Source organism: Fringilla coelebs, assembly GCF_963513975.1.
Source record: "Fringilla coelebs genome assembly, chromosome: 2".
In the NCBI taxonomy this organism is placed as follows: Eukaryota; Metazoa; Chordata; class Aves; order Passeriformes; family Fringillidae; genus Fringilla; species Fringilla coelebs.
In genome coordinates this window covers 68,469,631-68,486,535 of record NC_140029.1, presented here as the reverse complement: position 1 = coordinate 68,486,535, position 16,905 = coordinate 68,469,631, and the positions used below count along the sequence as shown (strand labels likewise).

The 16,905-nt window shown below is 39.7% G+C and overlaps 1 protein-coding gene across 3 annotated transcripts in view; it reads right to left on the bottom strand.

Annotated features, from left to right (window-relative positions):
* Window positions 1-16,905, bottom strand: part of STARD13 (StAR related lipid transfer domain containing 13) — a 282,866-nt gene that overhangs the window by 161,665 nt on the left and 104,296 nt on the right. For all 3 annotated transcript variants that reach the window (XM_084201227.1, XM_084201228.1, XM_084201229.1), the window contains exon 5: window positions 2,253-2,286. In XM_084201227.1, the coding sequence (XP_084057353.1) occupies window positions 2,253-2,286 (34 nt within the window). The remainder of the gene's footprint in view (window positions 1-2,252; window positions 2,287-16,905) is intronic.

Sequence of the window (16,905 nt, the reverse complement as noted above, 5' to 3'; positions counted from 1 at the left end):
TTATCCAGAAAGCACAGAAAATATCAGAAATGTTTAGCAACTGCAAATCTGGAAGAAACCATTTTTATCTCTCTCTTTTTTTTCTTTTTTAATAATTCAGTGTAAAAAATTTCAATGCCAAAATTTCGAAGTTCAATAAAAATTAACACTTCTTATTTTAAAGACTTTAAAGACTGTTAAATCATTGCATGCTGAGAAGTGTGTGCCTATTTTACAGAAACAATTTGAAATAGATTAATGGATGCTAACCTTTTCCTGTAAAATGTTCTATTTGAAGAAATGGACATTTTCTGCCAGAAGCATTTTAATGATAAATTTATTACCAGCTCTACCATATGCTAGATTTCTATGACTAAAGTTTCACCTCAGTGACCAAACTGTGTCAGAAAATGACCTGTCATTCTTCTTTCGTGCCTGCTGTCTTCAGCTTTTCAACCATCATCCTACCATTAAGATAGGCACTAAAATTTTATCTCTTTGGGTGACAAAACTAATATTGTCATAAAAGTAAAACAATTAAAAATCAATCATACTATAAAATGGGAACACTGCTAAAATAATTCGTTTTATTTAAAATGCATGTGCCATTGACAGGTTTTCCTTTTTCTTTATAAAGTGAGCCTTCAGTGGCACAGAAAGGTTTTGATCCAACAATGAATACAATTAAAACAATTGCTCAATCAATCTCAGAACTTCTGAAATTTGTTTAGCTTTGGAAAAGCCCAGGCATGTGTTTCATTGGCAAATACCATCATGGAATAAATCCACAACCAAATCATAAGGCAGGAAAAGTTAATGTGTATAGAGCTCCAATGAAAATACGTACATTTACACTACATTCAGCAGCCCTTATGTTTTGTTGACCTGAATTAAAGTACATGAGGGTGGAATTGCCTACAGAGACCTGAGTGTTCTAGCCCAGGATTTCTGTCATTTTGCTAAGCCACTAAGTTTGCCAGCAGAGCCACTGAAGCAGTGAAATTGACTCCAAAAAGCCACGTTCATCTGATTTTAACTGAGTTAAGGTTGGCCCCTGGAATGAACTGTGGATGCAGTTTAGATCAGAGACAGATGCAAGAAGAAATTACTGAGTGAGCAAACTGGCTTAAACTAGTCCTTCAGGCCAAAAAGAAAGATGCTAAGTCATCTAGGGACAGAGGGGCAATTACAGTCCAATTGCTTTCCTTTTAATTGGCACTCTGCATACATCCTGACTAACAAAACAGAAAATGCAGTCAGAAATAGGTGACTCCAGAGGTCAGTTGGTTTATGACTGAAATACTCCTAGCTGGCAAAGACTTTTGTGGGAAGGTGGATTCATCTAGACTTTGGGAACATTTCTTTTTGCAAAACTGTGAGGCTGTTATTAAACCCCAGTAACCCACATTCTGGGAAGCAGTTTCTTTTCTCTGTATTTCTTAATTGTGCTTCATTACAATTTAATAAGGACATTTACTCTCAATTAAGCAAATCATCCAAGCAGTTTCTTACGCCTGTTGCAATTAATTGGTTTTGTCAAATGCAGGTTTAATTGTGTGTTAAGTATCTTGCTGAACCAGGATCTATGTGTGTGTACATATCTGTCTATCAAAACCTTTCCTTAGCTCCTGGCATGATAATGTATGTGCAGTTCAGGCTGAGTCTTTAGCTCTGCTTACTGCTCTAGTCTTGGTGCCTTGCTGGCCCTAAACAATTCCTCCATAATGGTCAAACTCACTAATGCTGTTAATATTTAAAATGCTCCAACCAGATAGTGGGCTCCTGCTAAGGGAGAAGTCAGGCATTCTGACTCTGCCACTTGGGACATGTGGGTCCCAGGGGGCTGTTGGATTTTTTGAAAAATATGCCTCTGTAATGAGCTTCCTCATTGGATTCAGCTGCTGAGTGACTGCTGGGACAGAAAAAGCTCTGAGGTGTTCCTCAGCTCGGCTCACCTTTCTCTCACACACACACACATACCAGTGCCATGGCAAGACCTTCAGTCCCACTCTGACACCAGTAACAAATGTTTGGGTTTATCCCCATTATTTCAGAACTTACCTTGCAAGGTGTAAGTCAAAAGGTGATGAATTATCAGCTTTCATAAGAACCACCTTAATCCTACAACAACAGGTCATGAACAGCAGCATGGAAGAAGTTATCACGAATGCACTGAACACCTATTTCACAGCAGAGACTCCCTGGGCCCTCCATCACTGCACACATGGCTACACAAACCACCAAGAAACTTTCAAGAAGTAATGCAGCCTTACCTGCTTTTTCCTTGCACAGCTTCTGAAACAGCATCTGTAAGAAAGTGATTTTTCTTTAATAATGGTAATTTTTTCCTTCAAATAAGTTCCACATTTCACAATGACAATCACTGTAATTATTAATCATCACTACCTTACACAAAGCATAAAACCCAGAGCTTATCAATAAAAATCATGCAGAATAGCTAGTTTTGCTTGCTCATAACAACCTGGCACCCGTTCTCAAATCAGGTTCACCTGTCTCGCAGTGAGTGAGTCCGGGAGCATACTCTACAAGCAGAGTATGTGCCGCAAGGATACATAAGGTGCAACACTGGAACCTGCCTGAAAGGATCTTGCAATGCTGCTGGGGCTCAGGGAGCAGACAGGCTGATGAAAAGTTGTGTAAGCAGCTCTACTGATGGGCAAGAAACAGGACACTGTGACTTGGAAAGGTAGATGTCTGTTTCCTGCTCATCTGTGACCAAGAGAGGGTTGCTCTGCCTGAGGCTCATGGCAAACTGACCTGACATGCTGTTTTCTTCATATTTTTATATATTTTTCACGTTGCTGCTTTGGGTTTGCCATGCTAAATTGCTAAATGAAAGGGGTGCCATTAACACCACACTTGGATGCACCTCTTGGTCCATTACCTTTCCCTTTAATAGCTTTCAATGCTCAAATGAGGAGGTTGTTGACAGTGATTAAATGCATTTCCTTTCATAGATCCATCAACTCTCTCAGAAATGCAGGCTGTAAATGAAACTAGCATAATGGGTGAAGCTGCACCTATTTTTTTTTTTTAATTAAACAGAAGGGTGAACTGATTCCTCCAGGTACCAGTGTGAAGTGCCCAATATGCAGGCACCTGAAAAGACAGACACTCCTGTGCCTTGCAGTGACACACCCTGTTCCTGTTATCTGCTTGTCCCCACATGGACAAGCATCAGCACCTTTCCATCAGATGCACCAAGTGCTCTCTTATCTCTTCAGTCAATATTGCTTCTGCAGCCTTGATAGGAATCTGTCTATAAAAACATGCTTTTTATTTACCTTTTATTTAATGAAGAATTTTACTGAGATATTGGAAAATTCCTCCTCTGAGCATGGAACTGAATTGATTAGGCATCTCTCTTAATAATAGGAAAAGCACAGCTAGGCTACATTTTTTTGCCTTTTGCAAGGCAATTTCATTCTAAAAGAGCCTCTTGCTCCATTGCAAGGTCTGCCTGAGCAGCAGCTGAAGTTGACCTATGTTTAGCCAGCAGGGATCAAGTGGAGTGGTCACTTCTGATGGGAAGGTAACAAGTGGCTGAGTCCAAATCATGTTTCATTAGTGGCAAAGTATCTCATTTCCACAGAGAAGTAGGAAATTCAGGCATGGGCTGTGTCAATTGGCAAGGGACAGGCAGGTCCCACATGAGTGTGCCAGGTTTTTGGGATGCCTTTCTGAATGAGGCATATCATACTGTCTCTCCAGTCTTCAGTGAGCTGCAGTGTTGTTTATCACCCCCCCTGGGGACAGGCACCTGATTTTTAGAATCACAACTCTGGCATAAGCCTGGTTGATGCCTAAATTGCTATACTAAATCTTTGGATAAGCACTTCTTGAAGAATACATAAATGATATGTGAATCGAAAATAAATATGTCAGTCCTTCACGGATAACTGGTTTGTGTGTTCTAGTGCTGCCAGAAGGACACCAGCTATTAAAATCATACACAGGCTATGTTAACTTCCAAGATCTTTTTAGGATGCCATACAAAAAAGGATGCAAATTATTGCTGGAACAATCTCAAGTGGCAACAGAAAACTGCCAACTAAAAGTGATTTATGGAAATGATAATGCACTATATAACTGATTGTGTAACAAAATACATTTATTGGAGGACTAGCAACCCATCTGAACAGCATGGCACCAGCCAATCAAATATATAGAAACCACAGACCAAGAGAGTACAACTCTAGCCAAAAGACTGCCGCAGCACCTGCTGCTATGAATAATAAAGAAATCATTTGCGCACAACTCCAGCTGTAACAATTATGCAAGTGGAAGTGTCAAACAGAAGCCAGAGATAAACACGTTCTGATGATATAGCCATGTCTTATTTGCTGAAGCATGTAAACCAGCTCACAGAAACCAGAAATGTTTAGATGCTGGGTCCATTCCTCCCCCTCAGCAGTCCCGTGTTTCAGCAGGGTCATCCCACATTCCCCTCTGTGGGCAAAGGTCTCCAAAAGCTCGCCTGGACAGTGTCACCCTGTGCTGCATGATCAGAGCAGGATGAGCCAGTGACATGAATGAGGCAACTGTGCTCTCAGAGTAGGTTCAGCTACCTCTAGAAAGGCTGTGGATCTGTCGGTGGGAGGAAAGTGGACATGTTGCTTTTATAAAAAAACCGGACATGGCTTCAAGTTTCACCAGGGGAAGTTTGGATTGGATTTTAAGAAAAATTTCTTCACAGAAATCACTGCCAAAAATTGAGCTAGGCTGTTTGTTCAGGGAAGGGTGGAGCCACCATCCCTGGAGGTATTTAAAAGATGTGTAGATGCAGATGTGGCACTGAGGGACATGGTTAAATGGTGGACTTGAGAGTGTCAGGTTAATGGCTGGACTTGGTGATCTTTGAGGTCTAATACAACCTACATTATTCAATGATTCTGTGATTTTCTTGAAAGGCATTCTGTGTGGAAACAAATTACTCAAATGAACTCCTTGGATGAAGTAGAAGTGAAGGCAGAAGCAAAGCACCAGCATTATAAAGTTAACAAGGAAAATAAACATACACATTGGAAAACTATTTCTCTGATGTATACATAATCTTTCATGGCTATAAATGATCAGGGCATGGAACTCATCAACTAGATTAAATGACTTAATATCATCCCAGAAACATTATTGTCACATAAAAGCTTTTTTTTTTTTCTGACACAGATTATGAAATGGTTGACTTGAACAACTTCAAAACCATTTTAATTTGCAATAGCACAGGGATTCTGTAATGCCAGCCAATCCTGTAATATCATACACAATTTCAAAGGAAAAAAAGACCATGTTGCATCTACGTCTTTTGCTTCCCTCTTCCCCATCAACCTCTATTAGTTATTAGCTCCTTTATGCTCCTTTTTCAAATATGCCCATATCTTCCACTGATATTTCTGAGTACCTGTCAAACTGTCATCATTCACTCTCAGGAAATCACACCCTCCAAAAAAAATAAAAAAGGTAATTAGTGTACCTGTTCAGCATGCAAATATCTCTCCTAGACATTTAATAAAAAAGCTGGAGAATTTATTCAACATAGATATGGTATCAGAAATATCACTGCTATCAAATAAACCCTGGCATTTGGACAGGACTACTTTACATCTGCTGTTAATAAAAAAGGCTTTGAATTCTGTAAGCTTATGTTTTGTGGTGAGCAAGCGGCAGCAGCACTCTGAAACACGACACTCCTTGCAGAGGAAAAAGGATAAATCTGTGTGACTTCCTACTGGTTCACTGATACGGAAGGAAAGCACTTGAAACTGAAAAAGGTCCTCCAAAGTAAGGATTAAAAATCATGCTGTTTCTTCATTCTAGCAATTTAATGACCTGCCAGGCTTTAATTAGAGTGACATATAGGCAGTTTTAAACGAGGAAAACAGCAATCCACATGGAAAGCTCAATCATCTGTGTAGCAGGTTTATTAGATCCTTTCAGAAAGATGTTTACAGAAGGAAAGGAAATCCTAGTTACTACTTCAAAATAAAATTCTACAGCCCAAAAAGGGAAGTAATATTATGACACTCAGCAATGTAAGCCTTAACTTGAAGTTACCGGCCCCTGCAATGAGATCTTCAGTCTGGATGACACTTGCAAGTTCCCTAGAGCATGTTAGTCAGCTGAGAATAATGGCAATACTGAAGCTATTCCACAGAAAATACTGTTGAGACTGCTGTGTCAGAAATTTGATTTCCCTCAGAGACTTGGCACCCATCTTTGGTACAGGGTTGAAACTGCTGCTGGATTTTAGTGCTTAAGATGTATCTTCAAAGGCTGCAAACAGAGCTCATAATTTTCCTTTAAAATACAACCACTGCAGAAGTGTTTATTAGAGACCATATTTGATATATAGCCTGAGTTCTATTAGAGAATTTCCCCTTGTGGCATGGAAGACAGGTCTTGGTTGGATGTGATTCTGCCTCATGCCTGTTGCATCACAACATGTTGGCCTCCTCACCAGGTTAGAAAGCAGGGGGAAGGTGCAATTCTAGATTTCTTCCACTGAACCTGAGCTACTGTGCTGCAAACTATTCATGATGGGGTCAAAGAAAGAAGTTTAAACAGCTCCCCATTCTGCAGCCAAGCAAGTCTTCTTGTTTGCTCACAAGAAGAGTGACCAGCAGGTCAAGGGAGGTGATTCTGCCCCTCTACACCACTCTCATGAGACCCCACTGGGTGTGCTGCATCCAGTTCTTTGGACACCAGCACAGAAAAAACGTGGTCCTATTGGAATGGACCCAGAGGAGGGCCACAAAGATGATCAGAAGGCTGAAACAACTCTCCTATGAAGACAGGCTGAGGGAGTTGGAGAAGAGAAGGCTCTGGAAAGACCTCATTGCAGCCTTTCAGTACCTACGGGGGACTTCAAGCATCTGTAAGAATTCAGAGGACACAGACATGTCTTATGAAAACCCTAAACTTAATATTCTAAGCTGTATTCTAAAAAGTAAAACGATAAATATTGCCTAGAGATATAAAAGCATATTTAATAATTGTGCACAGCTGTTAAAGGACACTATGAAAATTTGAAAATTATTTTCCCTTGTTTAAGTTGGCAAAATTACCCTCACTCACAGTTTTTAAAATGCATTTTACTCTAGTCTAAATATTTATTTAAATTTGCACCAAGATCAGTGCTGTTTAAAAAAACTGTCATAGAAAGAAAGAGTCATTAAATTACTTTTTTCTCTTTGCTACGAATATGTATCAATTTTGCCTATGTACTATTGATAGAAGTTTAGACATTTCTTATGGCTGCTGTTTTGAAAGCTTCTATCAAATAGAAAACTGCCTGGAAACTCTTTTAAAGTGAAAGCTTTTGAACAGCATTTAAAAAAAGGTTTACAATATGTGGAGCAGGGCAATAATAAAGTATATAAAAATGAAAACCATTTCAACAATGTTCCAAGTGAGATTGTTGAAAACGAGCTACAAGACTAACAGTAAAGCAACATGCATTTCAGTAAGTGTAATTTATCATACTTATCTAAAAGAATTTATTATATTAACAGACCAGGGAGATTTCACCTCTAGCAGATGCTAATATGACTTCCAAATGTCAAGCACTTACAGCCCGGAGGGTTATAACCAAACTTTTATTGAGGAGGATTCAGTTCCAACATGTGAGGAGCAGCCACTTGAGGTGAGTGCTAGGATGTGCCTCTATGGTATTTTTTACTGTATTAAACCATTGCAATTGCTCATTTTGCCATCAGATTGGATGATGCCATTTCATCCCTATGGCTCAGCTGGCCATGCCTATTTGTCTTGCCCTAGCACTAGCAATCATCTTGACAAATGGGAATCAAAAGAAACAGAACATTAATTTTATCACCAAAAAGTTTCTGCTGCTTAATTTGTTGCTTTCATCACGAGAGCTCCATTATAGCTCCATTTCCTCTGTCTCACATGTTGCTCTAATGTAAGCACTTTGTTTAACACTTTGCAATCTTGGGGTTTTGGCTGTCATTCACTCTATATTACCTTTGCTTCTCCTATGATTTCCCCTATGGAATAAAATGACTGTGTTTGCTATTCCATAGTGTTGAAGACTGAACTATCTGATCTACATTTTGTCCCAGTACAACTAGTGAAAGTTTGAACATGAAAATTTTCCTAGTATTTAATGGCTAGCAAAAAGCCTCCATGTTAACAAGAGCCTCTTTGCTGCTGACTATGCTGCACCACATATACAGGTATGCTCAGATACCACCATTTACATTAGGGTAAAAAAAAATGTTGCAGTTTGCAACTGATCCACAAATCCCACAGAAGGATAAGAGCAATAATATGGGAATCAGTAGAAGTGGTAATTTGGATCTTGCAACTAGTAAGGACTTTTCCCACCTCTTTTTCCATTTAAAAATTAAATTGACATGACTTTTCAACAGAGAATGTGAATTAGCAAATAAAAAAGCAAATTGTCAAAAGGTTTCCTTTTGATAGCTTTGAAGGAAAAAAATACTTTTTGGGTTGAAAATGTGTTTACTTTAATATTTAACTCATTGTATTACATTACATAAGAAATTTGAAAAGCCTGGTCTTGAATCATATAAGAAAATTTTACAAACTGGCACAGCATTTCACAGAACAGAAGGACTTTCTATCAGTATTTGTACTTGAAACCATGAAAAAAGGGCGCCAAGGTATCATAACTTCAGATACCTTCTTCAATTTCAAGGATTTTATTATAGCTGAGATTTTAGAGGTCACTGGAATTAATTTAGAAAATAACTCTGAACAGGTAAAACTTTTATTTTTAAAATATTATTTTGGAGATGTAGATATTCAAAATTCCAGAATGTTACTTTGCTGTAATATATCCATGGTAATTTTCTAAAATTTTTAAGTATTCTATACTGTGCTCATGAAAGTCCATGCTCTAACCAAAGCCAGCTGTGAGAACAGCTTCTCTGTTGTCACTATTTTGCCCTTTGTGGCCAGCTGGATATACCTGAGAGACAGAACACAGATGTTTCACTGCAGAAACAGATGCCCCTGGGCCCTTCAAGGTGACCAGGGCAGCCAAACAGGTCTGGTTCCATCTGGTGTAAAGTGGTGATACATCCCTATTTTCTTTCACTTACAAAAACTCCCAATAGCATTTTCCACTTTTGTGCTTTTAGATATGCTTTAATAGTGCCTGATATTTTAAAATCTAATTAAAATCTAACCTGACAGTTGGGTATTATATTCTTGCAAAGCAAGTACAGGCAACCTCAAGAATTTAGCCAAGGAAATAGCTTGTGGAATATGTAGGCTCTTTTGGTTTGCATGGTGACCTAAATGTTCAGTTCATGGTGCCCAATTCCCAGCACCCACCCTTAAGGATCACTTCCTTACAGGATACAGTTCTGCCACGTCTCAGCAAATTTCATCCTGATAAAATCAAAAAATGTCCTCTTCATTATGCTTTTACCTCTACCAAGTCCCAGAAGCACTTAGTCATTCTGAACTCTCGACTCCGCGGCAGGACTAACATCAACATGCTCAGAACTGTGCAAATAACAATTAGTGCTCAGCTCTTTGCTAAGATAACCAGCCATGCTTCTGTATAAACAAAGACATGAATAAAAACTGGAGATAATGCAGTTGTCACAACATATGCGTGGGGGTCAGGTGGAAATGTGATGGGGCAGAGGTGGGAGGAAGAAAGACAAATAAGAAGAGCAATGACTGCCAAATGGAGATGAACAAAAGTGAGAGGCCAGAGTAGCCCCTGCTTTTTACAATCCTGGAACAATACAGTGAGTCACACATTGTTATCATTTTTACCCTCTTGAGTAGGAAGAAGTGCTATATCTATTTTAAAGATAGAATGAAGTGGGAAAGGTACAAGAGGTCACACAGCAACAAAGAGAGGCATGAAAGCTGGGGACTGCTGTGCTGCTCTGGGAAATGAGTGACTGCTAAAGCAAACAGCAGTTAGCAGTAATCCATGGCAGAACACGAAAACCAAGCCCTGTGAGCTCTGGCTACAGCTGTGGTGTTATTTTAGCTTGGCCCAGAGCAGTACTTAGCTGGGAATGAACTTCAGACTGCCATTAGCAGCAGTTTGTTTGTTTTCACTACTGAGTGTCCACAGAAATGTTTCATGATGGCTAGGCTCTGAGTGGATATCAGGTATTCTCCTTCACAGTCAATAAAACTCATCATTGTAATTTAGTCTTAAACAAAAATGCACTTTTCCCAGTATACTGATGTAGTAGCCATCAAAAAAAAAAAAAAATCTTGGTCAACATTTCAGGCTTCTTGAGGAAAAACAATACAGGTTTGTTTATTGGTAATTTTTCAGTAAAAGGTAAAGCAGGGATAAGTGAAGAAAAAAATTGTTTTATTCCAAAGAGTTACTGAAAATACAGAAGTTGTGCACAGCAGAAGAGCTGTGGACAGCTTTGTGAGAGCACCTGTGGAAAATGTTAGGTAGCATCTCTGCCCCTTCTGTCACCCCAGCAAGGGCTGATGCCCTTAGGACAAGCAGACATTCTGATTGTTTTGTATCTTTTAATTTATAGATTTTAGTCTTTATAGAATATTTCATTACTGGAAACCTGATGTAAATCCTTTTCAATCTGTGATCATTTTTTTGGTCTGCCTCTGTGGTTTTGTCTCTGTTTATCACAGCTGTTATGCCAGATTTAAAGAAAAACCTTTTCCCATGCAAATGACATTGTTTCCCTTTGGGAGGTTTTGTAGTTCTCCCTTTTGAAGAAAGAACAGAATGGCTTCCAGTGTGCAAATATCTCTCCAGGTAAGAGCATGCCACCTATCTCACCACCCCCACAGCAAATGCACACAAGACGTGTCAAAAATGACAACTCCACTGCAAATTCTGGTGTAGCCCATAGGAAAACCAATGCTTGTGATGTGTATTGACTTCTGTTGTTTATTTTCAAAATGAACACTTCAACCCATATAAATAAAGAACAATGCATTTGTGTTACGGTTGCAAAGTTAATATTTTCAAAGAAAAGCATACATTTCCCTTTGCAGTGGGGTTCACTGCCAGCAAATGCCCAGGTGCAATTCAGATAACTGCCATGTAAACACCTAAACAACTTCAAAGCCCTGTGTTCCCAGCTGCTTGCCTTACTTTTTGCCTTACCTGACAAGATTATATACATGGTGAGAAAAGCTGGGTGAAATTATGCTGCATCAGGAGTTGAGAACTCCTTATGCACATGTGAACTAAGAACAAGAGGGCTGCAGTGCACCAAAAGACAAACAGACATGTATGGTTTGAAATTATTTAGACAAGGCATGCTCAATGTTAATACTATGCTTAAATCCATTTTTCTAAAAACACTGACAGTGGTGGTGGGCTGCATTTGACTGAACACACTCTGCAGAAAATGGATCTAGAAGTCCTCTCTACACATCATGCACCCTAACCACCCCCTCTGCCTCTCCCCAGGTAAGCACACATATATAGACAGACACACTTTTAGATATATGTATATGTGTGTGTGCCTCTGATTCACTCACCCTTCCAATCTTTTCCCTGCAAAATTGCTGAGGTTGGGAGAGAGCATGAATTTGTGTGCTCACATTCTGAAGGGGCTGCTGGCTTAATCTGTGACCTCCAGCAAGTCAGTGCTGCACTGACTGAACAAAGAAACAAATGTTCATCAGCTAGTCATGAACATTTCCACTGCTACAGTGATCCTTGGATTACAGCTTATCCTTAAGCAGTTTGGTCTCTCACTTCTGCCTCTATATCACTCCCTAATACACAATTGTGAAGTCAGAGATGTTAGGGTTTCCACAGCCACAACCATATTTTATAATTTATAATTTACTGTCTTACAGACATCACAAAATGTCTGTACAGAAGCATTGACCTTGACTTTTCTCTGTCATATCATGTTTAAAATCATTGGCAAAAGTCACGATGAAGTACTTAGTCACCTGCATGCATCTTTCTCTGACAACAGAAGAGAGCAGAAATTTGTTAGGGACTAGCTTAAATTTCCCCTCTTTGCCCCCCATCCTCCCCCCTTCCCCCCATTCCTGCACAGTCTAAAGCAGACTCAAACCCATTTCAATATATGTAGCGCTGGCTAAGCTATTTTAAAACAATAAAGAAAAAAAAAAAAAGAAACACTTTAATTCTTGAAATGGAGTAAAATAACTGCACCACCACAAAGGAGTTATAAAATTGGCATGTATTACTTCTCAGCTGTCATGGACAACCAAAACAAATATATTCACAGAACTATCTCCGTAACTTATGCTCCTATATGAAGAACTTGTTTTATGCTTCTCTGCAATGCAGACAAACAGTAATTTCTGTTCCTTTTTTTCCCCTTTTTTTTGGTAGTTAAGTACCGTGACCTTCCTAGAAATATTCAAGGATCCTTTAGTGGAAAACTCCACATTCTCTTCACAGTGTTAATATTCTCCATAGCTCAGTATGATTCCTAAATGGAATAAACTAAACTTGAAATTATAGAATCATAAAATGTATTCAGCAAGTTTCAGACAATTGAAATAAAAAGACAATTTTCACAGCATTGTTTAACATTTATCACATGTTTGTTGAACATTTTTATACCACTCACATGCACATCATGGACTACAACTAAATGCTGATGGAATAAATGAAGATTTTTCTATCACCGTGCATACCTTTACCATTTTGTCCTTAATCACTGTGAGACAAATATCATCATTCTCTGTTTTCTGTTTGTGTAATTCAAATTAATGGCCACTGCTTAAAATTTGTTTTTACAGTTAGATTTAAGGCACTATTCATCTTTCAAAAAGCACTGATTTTACAAAAAACATCATTGCTTCAGCTGATCTTAAATCAAAGTAGGTCTGATTTATATCAGACCTACAAGATTTATATCAGACCTACAAGTCAGGTCCAACAAGAACAAACTTTTAAAGTGAAAATTATTGTGTCAACAAATGAGAAATTTGAAAAACCCCACAGTAAAGGGTGCACCTACTGATTCACATCTATCTTCTGTCCAGTTTTATTTACTCAGTCAAAGCAACTAAAAATAATGCCAACTCATGATGCAACACCTGAGATCAGAAAGCAGTTATTGCTATTCAGTTTTAAAAAGTTACCTCCTAATTGCGATATTCTAATGTTCCAAGAAAAAAATTAGAATGGAAACATTTGAAAAGGGCTTCTCAGTGGGCAAAACCTATTAATTAATGCAAGAAAGGATTTTCAGCTTCCTATGCTCTCTGGCTGAGCTTCTGAACTATTGTCAGAATGCACATCTGCAACAACCTTGGTGATAGCAGCTGCTGGAAAACTGGATGCTGAGATGTCTCTCTACCTATAGAGCTTGAATTCTGTTTCAGCATGGAAATGTACATTTGATTAGTAATCAAAGGTATTATTAATTATTGAGGGAAGTGAAAGTGGCTCTCCCAAAGTCTCATGGCTGCAAGATGAACCAGTTCCCCATTCCTTGGGACTTCCATGCTGTCTGTGCAAAGAACAATAGGTCTCAGTTATTGAGAGGCTCAGTTTGCTCTGTTTTGAGACAGATTTCCTACACAACCCTTCCTCCAGAAGCTGGAGCAATCATTTTGTACTTCACAGGGTAATGACATGAGAATAAAGGAGAGATGCCACATTACAGTCATTCTGCTGCCTGTGCTACAATTCATAGTGACATGTATCTGGGAGCCTGTTCCTACTGCGCTAGGAGTAAGAGAGGACTTTTACATAACTATAAGTAGATCTTTATCCAGAGAAGCATGTAAATTCATGCATGTAAATTCATGCAAATGAGTTTTCAAAATTTGCTGACCTCTTGACACCTTATGGAAAAAAGTTTGAGGGCTTTCTCCCAGGATTAGCTGTACCTCAGGACTGGGGGCTAGGTCTTGATTTAATCTAGGACCTACAACACTCATGAGAGCTTGAAGGAGACCATCAGATACCTTACTATGAGCTGCTAGAGTTAATTATAGAATATCTGGAATTTCTATCTGCTTGTTATGTAACTTCAGATGTTTCATCCCTTGCAGCAATATCTGGGGCTTCATGGCCACTTGCACCTTCACATTCAGGGCCTTCCAGTATCTTAGGCAGTCTTTAAACTCATTTATAACTAGAAATACCTACTAATATTTTACAGCTGATGAAAAGAAGAAAAAAATCAATTGAAACATGAATGTTTACACCATTCCAAACAGGACAGTATCAAAACAGACTGAACAATGTACTTTATGACAGCATATTTTAGCTCACCAAATATAACAGCCAGTGTCAAGCCTCCTTAGTATCTACATGATTAAAAAGGGGAATATTTAACTCTAGGCAGATGATTTAAGAAAGTAGAAGAGGCCTTCCATATTAATCGACTGTGAGATTAAGGAACTATCATTATTTCACTGACTTCTTTCCATTTCAGAATCTTTGTACTCCTTTAGTCTGAATTCATAGCTGTACAAACCCAAACAGGCAGCAAATGCTGGGTGTATGTAGCACCATGATGCACTACCTGGAGTTCCTCCAGTTTTCATGCTAAACATTCTTAATGCTCTTTATAGATAAAAGTCTGATTTCTCGCTGCATTTTTTATATGATATATTGCAATGTTCACCTTCATTCTATGTCAAGTCTAATATAATTCATATCTAATCTTGGGCAAGCCTAAGCTCTCTCTTGACTAAAATGCATTCCAGCATGAACCTTTTTATTTTAGTAAATAATCACACAATGACATTTCTATGGTGACTTTTATTTTAAAGACTTCTGAAGGAAAGAAAGAAACACTCAAATTACCTTCTGCACAAGGGCTTTTCCACATTTGGTACTAGAATGTACCCGCCTCTCTTTACAGAAGTTTTAGAGTTTTTGATCCTATGTTGTAAATTTTCAGTACACTACCTGTCAGCTTTTTGCTAGTCACAGTGTTTTGAAGCACATATTGAGAGTTTATCCATATGAGATTAAAGTAAAAGCTCAAGACAGCAACATAGAGAATGCAGCAATTTACCATTTATGTAGTGTTATTTTATTGCTTACATTACAAAGTGCCTCACATTCAGGATTCAACCAGAAATAAGGTCACTTTTTAATGGGAACACACAATATATGAAAAACTAGGTCAAACCCCATGCATATGTATAGGATCAAAGGATCATCCTTGGATTGAAGACCTCACAGCCTAGCTTAGACTTTCATTCTAGATGCTACACCAAATGTGACATTTTGTGAGGGGAACACTCACTGCTCAGTTGTGTGCTTATCCTCAAAAGTGCAATCCAATCTTGGACCTTGAGAGGACGGAGAATAAAATGCCTACTCAGGCATTTGAGCTCCAGAGAGGAAAAGGAACTCAGAAACCCCAGAACTCAGAATTTCACAACAGCCAGCTGTGATTGCTATGCCAAGATTGTGGCTGTACTTAGGCCTCTCAGGAACTGTGGTTTCCACCGCTACAGGATCTCAAATCCCTGAATGTCTCTCAATTCCCTGAACCTCCAGGTGGGAGCTGGGGGAGTGAAGTCTCTCCCACTATAATAGATAAAGGAGGTTCAGAACCACTTGCTGAAGCTGAATAGTCAGAAGCTCATGGGAGCTGATGACATGCATCCCAGGATTCTGAAGAAGATGGCGGATGTTGTAGCCAAGCCACTCTCCATCAAATTTGAAAAGGTATGCCAGTCAGGCAAAGTCCATGGTTACTGGAAAAAGAGAATCATTAGTGTTATTTTAAAAAAGATAAGAAAGGACGACACGTGGAACTAGAGAGGCTCATCTCTGTACTTGGGAAGGACATAGAGAACAATGTTAAGGCACATGCAAGACAAGGAGGTGATCCAAGACAGCCAGAATGGCTTCGTAAGGGCAAATCCTGCCTGACCAATCTTCTATGATGGAGTGACTGCAACTGTTGAAAAGGGCAGACTGACAGATGTCATCTACCTAGACATTTGTATAGCCTTTCACACAGTCCCTTCTGACACCCTCATCTCTGGAGAGATGCGGATTTGAAGAGTGGACTGTTTGGTCAATAAGGAATTGGCTGGAAGGACACAGCCAGAGAATTGTGGTCCATGGCTCTCTGTCCAGGTGGAGGCCACTGACAAGTGCTGTCTCTCAGGGCTCTGTCTTGGGACCTGTGCTCTTCAGTATCTTCATCATTTACACTGACAGTGGGATCGAGGGCACCCTCAGTGAGTTTTCAGATGACACAAAGCTGGGCAGCGCAGTTGGCAGAACAGAAAGACAGGAGGCCGTCCAGAGGGACCTGGACAAACCTGAGAAGTGGGCCCACAAGAACCTCATGAGGTCTGACAAATCCAGGTGCAAGGGGCTGCACCTGTTGGGGCCATCCCAGACATGAGCAGACTGGGAGAGGAACTCATTGAGAGCAGCCCTGTGGAGAAGGACTTGGGGTTTCTCGCGGATGAAAAGCTGGACATGAGCCAGCAGTGTGTGCTCACAACACAGAACCACAACCTTGGCTTCTTCCAAAGCAGTGTGACAGCATGGTGGGGAGGTGATTCTGCCCCTCTACTCTGCTCTCATGAAACCCCCACTTCAAGTGCTGTGTCTTGCTGTGGGGTCTGCAGCATGCAGCACAGAAGAGACACAGATGGACCTGTTAGAGCATGTCCATGGAAGGGCCATGAAGATGATCAGAGGGGTGGAGCCCCTCTCCTATAAACACAGGTTGAGAGAACCGGGGTTGCTTAGCCTGGAGAAGAGAAGACTCCAGAAAGACCTCATGGCGACCTTGCAGAACTTAAAGTGGCCTATAAAAAAGAAGGGAGACCCACTTTTCATACTGATGGGAGCAGGCAGTGGGGCTTAAACTAAGAAAGGAAAGATTTAGATTAGGTGTTAGGAGAAAATTCTTTACTCAGAGGGTAGTGAGGCACTGGCACAGGTTGTCCAGAGAAGTTGTGGATATCCCATTCCTTGAAGTG